This window comes from Acanthisitta chloris, unplaced genomic scaffold (genome assembly GCF_000695815.1).
Source record: "Acanthisitta chloris isolate BGI_N310 unplaced genomic scaffold, ASM69581v1 scaffold15923, whole genome shotgun sequence".
Taxonomy (NCBI): domain Eukaryota; kingdom Metazoa; phylum Chordata; class Aves; order Passeriformes; family Acanthisittidae; genus Acanthisitta; species Acanthisitta chloris.
The window spans coordinates 79,566-89,139 of record NW_008666786.1 but is presented as its reverse complement, the minus strand read 5'-3'; the positions used below and the strand labels follow the sequence as shown (position 1 = coordinate 89,139).

General features: G+C 48.8%; 1 protein-coding gene across 1 annotated transcript in view; it reads left to right on the top strand.

Annotated features, from left to right (window-relative positions):
- LOC103799922 (acetyl-CoA carboxylase-like) overlaps positions 1 to 9,574 on the top strand; it is a 102,630-nt gene that overhangs the window by 17,407 nt on the left and 75,649 nt on the right. The window contains 10 exon segments of the mRNA XM_009072277.1: positions 159 to 368; positions 906 to 1,076; positions 2,739 to 2,900; positions 3,165 to 3,328; positions 3,908 to 4,058; positions 4,848 to 4,951; positions 5,440 to 5,521; positions 6,986 to 7,131; positions 8,106 to 8,256; positions 9,472 to 9,574. The exon segment at positions 9,472 to 9,574 is cut by the window's right edge and continues 16 nt beyond it. Coding sequence (XP_009070525.1) covers positions 159 to 368; positions 906 to 1,076; positions 2,739 to 2,900; positions 3,165 to 3,328; positions 3,908 to 4,058; positions 4,848 to 4,951; positions 5,440 to 5,521; positions 6,986 to 7,131; positions 8,106 to 8,256; positions 9,472 to 9,574 — 1,444 coding nt within the window.

Genomic DNA, 9,574 nt, shown 5'->3' with positions numbered 1-9,574 from the left:
CTGGAAGTTGCTGTGACTATAGGTATCAAGGAACTGTGCCTTGGGTGGCCCAGGGGAAACTGTGGATGTTCCTTGCTCAGAAATCACCTTGGGATGGTTGTGGCCGAGACAGGCAGAGCATCTTTGGTGAACAGCTGTTTATTGTGTCTCTGCTGTAGGTTCAAACTGAAGTCCCAGGCTCTCCCATCTTTGTGATGAGGCTGGCCAAGCAGTCCAGGCATCTCGAGGTGCAGATCCTGGCAGACCAGTATGGCAATGCCATCTCCCTCTTCGGAAGGGATTGCTCTGTGCAGCGCAGGCACCAGAAGATCATCGAGGAAGCTCCTGCCTCTATTGCAACCTCAACTGTGTTTGAACACATGGAACAGGTGAGAGAGGCTCTGCAGGTTCTCTTCTCCTGCTCACCCTCCAGAAACAGGCAGGACTCCTTATTTTTGACATCAGCAAGAGTTCTGCACTGTTGAAACTTTTAAGGGAGCAATATAGAGTGGTGTGTGTTAAAAACTGTTTAGTTGTGTAGCCACTCACATTTCCACACTGCTGAGTCCACCACATCCTCACAAACAGCTGTGGAGCTCCCTTCAAAAATATTTGCACCCCAAAAACGGGAGGGAAGCGTGTTTTAAATGTGTGTTACCATGTTAAGCTGCAGGAGTTGTACAAATTGTCTAGTGCTGTTATAAATATTTGCTTCAAGCTCTGCCTTCTGTGAATTGGAAATGACATAAGTTGGAAATCAAAGCTCCTGTGCCACAGGCTCTTTTTTGAGCAGCTGTTGGGCCTGTTACAAGCTTTGAGATGCTTCAGAATGCCACCAAAAACCTGAAGTGGATGGGGTGGGTGAACAGAGCTCAGGTACCTGAGCACGGGGCCTGGAATAAAATGCTCTTTTTCCTGTGTCCTAGTGTGCTGTGAAGCTTGCCAAAATGGTGGGGTATGTGAGTGCAGGCACTGTGGAGTACCTGTACAGCCAGGATGGCAGCTTCTACTTCCTGGAGCTCAACCCCCGACTGCAGGTGGAGCATCCCTGCACCGAGATGGTGGCTGACGTCAACCTGCCAGCAGCACAGCTCCAGGTGAGCAGGGGAACAGGTGAGCCAGGAGAACAGGCTCTGTCCTCCAGGAGAGCCAAGGGCCCAAGCTCTGTGCTCCAGGGTGAGCACGGGGCCTGGAATAAAATGCTCTTTTTCCTGTGTCCTAGTGTGCTGTGAAGCTTGCCAAAATGGTGGGGTATGTGAGTGCAGGCACTGTGGAGTACCTGTACAGCCAGGATGGCAGCTTCTACTTCCTGGAGCTCAACCCCCGACTGCAGGTGGAGCATCCCTGCACCGAGATGGTGGCTGACGTCAACCTGCCAGCAGCACAGCTCCAGGTGAGCAGGGGAACAGGTGAGCCAGGAGAACAGGCTCTGTCCTCCAGGAGAGCCAAGGGCCCAAGCTCTGTGCTCCAGGGGAGCCAAGGGCCCATGCCCTGTGCTCCAGGAGAGCCAAGGGACCATGCCCTGTGCTCTAAGAGAGCCAAGGAACCATGCCCTGTGCTCTTAGAGAGCCAAGGGACCATTCTCTGTGCTCCTGGAGAGCCAAGGGCCCATGTCATGTGCTCCTGGCTGCTTTCAGAAGTACTTGAGCTGTGGTACCTGGAAGAAGCCTGAGCATGAAAAACCTGTTCTGCTGAAGGCTTAGTGAAACAGTGTGTGGGCTCTTGCCTGAGCCCAGCTGGGTGCTGGGTTAGAGCTGGATCACACACTGACCTGGTGCAGATCGTTAGATCTCACAGCTGATAGAGGAGAGAACAGAAAGGAAGTGTTACAGAGCTTTACAAAATATGACCTATGTCCCATGTGCAGGTAGGTGATACATGACTCCTCCACGTTTCCTGCTCAGCAAAAATACCCTGTGACTCCAAGGATTATTTTGGTGCTTTCTCAGCTTGGGATTTATCTTCTGTGATTGGACCAAACCTTCGTTCAGTATCCCAAAATATTTATGCATCCCTTCTGTTATGGCTGTTTCACTAAGTTGTAGCTCTGCCATTTGGCTCTTTCTGATTTCAAAGACAAAGGAAGGTTGTTTTGTAGTTGTTTCTCCTGGACTCCTCAGATTGGCCTTCAGGGAAAAGGAGTGTGAAGGGAAACTAGAGTGAGATGAAACATTGAGGCAGGAGAACTAATTTAAGGGAAGATTGTGGGTTAAAAAGCCTGTCTTGACAAGCTTTAGCCATGAGTGGTTCAGCTTTAAGCCCTGAAATGGTTTTGTGGACGAGTTGGTTCCTGAGGCTGCAGTGCCAGTTCTGAGCAGTGCATCGCCCACTCTGCCCTCACACCATGTTAGGGCTCTAGGTGCTTTTCTGCTTCCTTTTTGAACTGTAGCAGTAAATAAAAACCCCAACTAATGAAGAGAACAAGGGAGACTGCTCCATAAGGATGCAGAGCACAACTGGTTCTGCAGGTTACTCTCCCCACAGTTTATAGCTGCAAAATTCCACAGTTTGCTATAGCCAGTTAGGGCCCTTCTGTCTCACTGGGACCTCAGTGTATTTTTAACAGGCCTAATGCTTTCCCCATCCTCAGCTGACCTGGCACTCAGCTTTCCCTGGAGCCTTTTAATCAGTCAGTGGAAAATACTGGCTGAAGGGCTTAAGAAGGATATTACACTGAGCCCAGTTGTCCTGGGAAATCGGAATGTGAGGAGGAGAACTTAGTGGGGGCTTCCTTTAATGTTATTTTTTTTCCTCTGCAGATTGCCATGGGGATCCCCCTGCACAGGATCAAGGATATCAGAGTGATGTATGGTGTTTCTCCGTGGGGAGATACAACCATTGACTTTGAGAACTCAGCCCATGTGCCCAGTCCCCGTGGCCACGTCATCGCCGCGCGGATCACCAGTGAGAACCCTGATGAGGTGAGGCTTTCAGTCCTCTGGTTACTCTTTACCCCTAGGGTCAATCCCTGCAGCTGCTCCTGGACAATTTTGGCAGCAAGTGTAAAAGATTCTTCCCTTATCTCACTTAGCTGGTGGTTCTGGTTAGACACAGCCTCAGCTTGTGTGCGGATCGTGTTGCAGCACAAAGAGGTGCTCTAAGAGCCTTCACAACTCTAATTGCTTCCCTAATTCTGGATTATTTATTTCTTTAGGAGGTAGAGCAATGTCTGTCTGTCTTTACAGGGATTCAAGCCCAGTTCTGGTACAGTCCAGGAGCTGAATTTCCGCAGCAACAAGAATGTCTGGGGCTATTTCAGCGTTGCTGCTGCAGGAGGACTCCATGAGTTTGCTGATTCTCAGTTTGGTCACTGCTTCTCCTGGGGAGAAAATCGGGAAGAAGCCATCTCGTAAGTAGCCAGAGATGTGGTGGAGCCTTGGAAATTGCTTGGTTTTGTCCTCTCTGATCCAAACTGCCATGGGAAAATAAGGCTCATAAAATCAACCGGGTTGGATGAGACCTCAAAGATCATCGAGTCCAACCCTACCGTGGTCACTAGACCATGGCACTAAGTGCCACATCCATTCTCAGCTTGAAAATCTCCAGGGATGGTGAATCCACCACCTCCCTGGGCAGCACATTCCAATGTCTGATCACTCTCTCTGTAAAAAAATCTCTTCCTAATATCCAATCTACACTTTCCCTGGCAGGGAAGGTTCTATTCTGGGTGGGATGGAGGCACATCTGTCTGTCTGGTGTCCGCTTCTGCCGGGAACTCCTGATCTCACTGAACTGCTCTTCTTCACACCAGCAGCAGATTGAAGAAAATCAATATTCTCTCCTTCCCAAACATGTCCCACAGGATCTTTCTCTTCTGCTTCTCCCTTCAGGCTGCTTTTCCCAGCAGCTCATGGGAACTGCCTGGAGTTACCACTTTGCACATTACCACTAGCGTGGGATAGATAATAGGGATTGTTTTCTCTTTCAGAAACATGGTGGTGGCTCTGAAGGAGTTGTCCATCCGAGGGGACTTCAGAACCACAGTGGAGTACTTGATCAAACTGTTGGAGACAGAGAGCTTCCAGCAGAACCGCATCGACACGGGCTGGCTGGATCGGCTCATCGCTGAGAAAGTGCAGGTGCAGCTGCTGCTTGGGCAGGAATCCCCATGGAAGTGAGGAGGGAAGGGGTCTGGGCAAAGCTGGGTGTGTGCTGATGGCAGAAGGACAATGGTTTAGAATCCCAGAATCAAGGCTGGAGGAGACCTTGAAGATCATCACGTTCAACCCTTAACTTGTCACTGCTGTAACCCCTAAACACTAAACCATATCCTCCAGTGCTAGATCCAGACACTTCTTAAACACCTCCAGGGGTGGTGACTCCACCATCTCCTTGGGCAATATTGAACAGAACACCCTCACAGGGAAAACATTTCTCCTAACAGCCAATCTGACTCTGCCCTGGCTCAGCTCAAGGCCATTCCTTCTAGTCCCTGCAGCCTGCAGCCATGGCAGGAGAGACCAGAAGTGGTTAATGTCCACTTAATAAACATTTTCATTGGCCTTAATTCTTATATATATATGTATTAAAATCCCAGGTCATCCCTGTTGGGAAAAGTTGGTCTTAAAGTTGGCCAGAAAAGCATCTCAGTGCATGTGGCAATTAAGACTAGTGTTTTGGTTTGAAGTGTGGGACAGATAATAGTGAAAATGTTGTTGGAGCCTCAAGATTTGATCCAGAAAGAAAAAAAATGTAGCTTTAATGTGGTACAGGAGTAATTTCCTCTATGTAGAGTTTCATGGCAGATGCACCAACCTAATTTCAAAGAGAGGTTGGCCATGAAGCAGACATAGAGCTGAGTCTGGTGATTCTGGGCGGGGGTGAGCAGAAGGGGCTGAGCTGAAGGAGGTGTGTGTTGTCCCCCCTAGGCTGAGAGACCTGACACCATGCTGGGGGTGGTGTGTGGAGCTCTGCACGTGGCCGACGTCAGCCTCCGGAACAGCGTCTCCAACTTCCTGCACTCTCTGGAAAGGTAAAGTGCTCTGCAGGTAGCTGATCAGCAGAGAGGAATTAGTCTTAATTTACAAGTTTTGTTCATTTCCAGTCCAGAAATGCTCAGAGCTTGTTGTCTGTTGACTGTTCTCTGGCCCCAGGAAGCTGTTTGTCTTCTGGCCCAAGGGAAGTGGGAGATGGACATCTTCCCTGAATGTCCTCTGCTGGCTGCACAGATTGGTTTGGTTTCTGGCAGATTTGGCAGAAGCTCTGAGGAATGGCTGCTAGGGCAGCAATAGGGAGTCTTGAATCACCAGTGGGTGAATGGAAGGGAGAGCAAAGCTGGAGAGAGATGGTCTGGCTTTGTCAAAGTGACACATCTCTACTGAGAAGAGACTATAAAACTGGACTCCCATCTCTCTGCTAGTGCCTCTCAGTCCCTGCATGCATCTTTGTACCTGTTTGGACCCCTGGTAGCCATTTGGTGGCTTGTGGCAGACTAGTTTTGTTTTGTGCTTCTCTTTCCAGGGGCCAAGTCCTACCTGCTCATACCCTGCTCAACACTGTGGATGTGGAACTCATCTACGAGGGAAGGAAGTATGTGCTGAAGGTATGATGTACAGTGTGGAAAACCATCCTCCTGCCACTGAGCTGGACATGTCTGTGTGTGCTGCTCTGGCTTAATCTTTGTCAAAGCTGTAATTAAGGGCATTACACCTGAGCAGGGTTTATTTTCTGTGCTTTTGTGGGTGAAGAAATCAATACAAGCTCCCTCGTGATAATGCCCCATTGCAATAGCTCTGTAATCATCTCAACCTCTTGGAGTCAAGAAATGCTCTGAGTAGGGTGATGATTACTTTGTAAAAGGCAAAAGGTACTGCCTGTTGGTTGACCAAAACTTTCAATTGATGTTTCTGAGTCTACAGTCTACTCTGTTGGGGTTTTGACCCATCAGCATGACAGAATTTAAGGCAATTTTTCCCTTCAGTGTTGCTTTTTTCTTTGCTGTGTGCAAAAACTGATGTTGTGAAACCAAACACACCGAAGTTAGGAAATAGTAAAGTTGTCTGTGCAATCTTTGTTAGCTTCTTTGAGCAGAGTCATGGTGATGAAGTTTTTAATGGTGTGACCACACGCTGGGTTTTGCAGCTGGAAGTGCTCTGCACCTCCTTGGGTTTATTTTGGCACCTCTTTGATGGGAAATAGAGGCACTGAAGTGTTCTTTAAGGTGTTTACCCAGCTTCAAACAGGAGCTCCATGACAGAGACTGTGCTCCATCCCTTTCTCCAGGGAAACAGCATTAGCTGCTTTCCCTGTGAAACAATCTCTCTTTTTTCCCCCAAAATTATCTCATCCATTGTGCAATTTTAGTACAGGACTGTGACTCATACGTAGATCAGGGTGTAGAAATGGTCTGTGATTGCACAATCAAACCTCTAGAATCAGTGAGAGAGGGTTAAATCAAGATTGGTGGACAGCACTAGTTCTGGCATCTCTTGACTGTTAAATCACAGACTGGTTTGGGTTGGAAGGACCTTAAAGCTCCTATCACTCCACCCCCTGCCATGGGCAGGGACTCCTTCCACCAGCCCAGGTTGCTCCAAGCCCCATCCATCCTGGCCTGGAACACTCCCAGGGATGAGGCAGATTCTCTGGGCTTCCCTCAGCACCCTCAGAGGGAAGAACTTCTTCCCAATATCCAATCTAAACCTGTTCTCTCTCAGTTTGAAGCCTTATCCTGTCACTCCAGGCCCTGGCAAATAGTCTCTCTCCATCTTTCTTGTAGCCCCTTCAGGCACTAGAAGGCCATAATACCCTGAAGCTTCTTTTCTCCAGGCTAAACAATCCCAATTATCTCAGCCTTTCCTAACAGGAGAGATGCTCCATCCCTCTAACCAACTTCTTTCCTTGCCTTTGTCGCCCCATATATTTTTTTTTACATGAAAACAAATCTCTGTTCCCCCTCAGCTCCCACTGCTGCAGCACTTGGAAAATGTGTGTGTTGTGGTACCCACGACACTCTGAATGCTGTGTTTGCTTCCTGGGGGATGTTTACCATTGTTGTGATGTGCAGGTGACCCGACAGTCCCCCAATTCCTATGTGGTGATCATGAACAGCTCCTGTGTGGAGGTGGACGTGCACCGCCTGAGCGACGGGGGATTGCTCCTCTCCTATGACGGCAGCAGCTACACCACCTACATGAAAGAAGAAGTGGACAGGTAGCAACCTGTACAGGTTCATGTTTGACATTTACACACAAGCCACAACTAGGTGTACTTGGAATTTCCTGCTTCCCAAAGATCAGCTGGGAATGGAATTCTCTCCTAGGAAGAGTTCGTTAGGTGTATCGTGGGGGAGTTTTGAGGCAGAAGTTGCCATTGCTAGAAGAACTCGGTACTGTTAGAAGGAAGATCTGACTGTGCACCAGTTCATATTCCTCTGCTAAGTCCTTCAAAGTGTCCTTTGGGATTATGAAAACAAAACAAAACAAAAGAACATGAAAAATCTTTAAATTCCTTGTAACTCCACAGCTGCCTTAGAAATAGAAAGATGTTATGTTCCAGTGCATTCCCTCAAAATTCCCTCCCAGCTGTAAGGCTAGTAAATCCCAAGGTGTGGAATGTGAACTGCTGCTCCCTCTGCTGGGTTCTGCCCTGGGCAAGGTAACAAATCTGGCCAGGAGGACAAACAGTTTGGGTAACTTTCAGGGTTTGAAATGCTGTAGAATCTCCTCCTCTCGTTTTGCCACACGGTGCATCCTGCTCTTTCCAGCTTTGCTCTGCACACACGAGGACTCTGCACGGGGTGGGCAGGTTGGTGACTCTTGGGTGTTACCTGTGGCAAGTGCAGTCTCCACTAAGATCAGTTTTTGTTGACATGAAATCTTGAACTCTGTTGGTTCTGGTGCTGACAGTGAGTGATACCTGTCGGTGGAGGAGCAGCACAGGAGTGACATCCCTACAACCCTGCCCAGGGCTGCTCTCTCTGATTTCTGATCCTTGACTTCCACAGACCTGTTTGCTATCATTAATCTGAACTTCGATGTAGTTCTTAATGCAGTTCAACTCCGAAGAGCTGGTCGAGGTGTTTTAGTTTAGTCTTGAAGTAAAACAGGAAAATTAAGACCAGATTTCCCCCTTCCCATGCCTTCCCCAAGGAATTCTTTGCAGTGATTTGTCCTGTTCTTCCCTAGGTATCGCATCACCATAGGGAACAAGACGTGTGTGTTTGAGAAGGAGAACGATCCCTCCATCCTGCGCTCGCCTTCCGCGGGGAAGCTGATCCAGTACGTGGTGGAGGATGGGGGACACGTGTTTGCAGGGCAGTGCTTTGCAGAAATTGAGGTAAAAGAGTCTCAGAGGGCTGAGTTGGCTGCCCAGGGGGAGGAATGTTGAATGCTTTGGAACTGGGGGCTGAGCATGAGGGATAACTTGCAGTATTTCTGTTCTCGGTTTTGTCTGTGTCCTGACCTGGACCAGTGCAGCAGTGAGAGTGATGGGGTGGGGAGGAAATTGCTTAACAGGTGAAATTTGAGTGCTGATGACTGTGCAGCAAGTGATAAGCAGAATTTCTCAGCAGTGAGACCACAGTTATCACCTTGCTGTAATTCCAAGGGAGAGTGGGATCCATGTGCTCCATGTTTTCCAACCTTCTGCCTGTAGTACTAACACAGAAGCAGAGTTATATGCCAGGATTAAGTAACAAACTAACACTTCTCTCATTACCTGATCATTTATCAGGTTGATGGGACAAGTTAATAAGTGTCACCCCTCCCTTCTCCCTTGGAAGTTACTTAACTCTTACAGAGGAGGAGGATGTGCAATTTCTGCATCCCAGTGAGGAAAGCATGAGGGGTTGTGTAGGAGTGTGTGGCTCAGACCAGATTTGAGGGAGGGGAAGGTGTGTGGTGACAGAGGGGCAATTAAACCAGTTGGGGACAATGTGTAGGAGACAAATATCAAGACAGAGATCCAGCTGTTTTATGTAAGTGCTTTTGCACTGCAACAGGGCCCTGGCTAAGATCCACCCACAGTCCCTGTGCTCCCAGTGGTGTAGAACACAGCAGTGGGAAATCCAAACTGGCTCCCCCATACCCAACCCTTCTGCTGCAGAGGCTTCCATGGTTGCTCTGGGGAAGCATTTCTATCTGGGAAGAGCACTGCAAAGTGATCCTGGTTCCCTCTGCTTGAAGTGAAGGTGTTGCTGCAGCCTTTGAGAGGAGCCTTTGGAGCACAGCGGCTGCAGCAGTAAATTGTGTGTTCTTTGTGCTGCATGTGGGACCTTCCTGAGTACCTGTTGGTTCCAGCAGTGTGGAACAGGTGACATTCCTGAGAGTGGCTTCCTGCTGCACTAATTTATGGCCAGTTATTTCCTTCTCCCATTCACTTTAGTGGTTTCATTCCCAATGTGTGTGCCTGTAAGCCTTTGGGAAAGCATGACTGCCAGAGGTGCTCCTGCAGCTCTGTCTGTCTGTGGTGGGACATTGGCTGCTGGCTCCCAAACATGGAACCTTCTGGGGAATATGGAAGCTGAGTGTGTAACCTGTTTCCTTGCTACAGGTGATGAAAATGGTGATGACAATAACAGCAGGAGAGTCAGGCTGCATCCACTATGTCAAACGCCCAGGGGCAGTCCTGGATCCAGGCTGTGTCATCGCCAAGC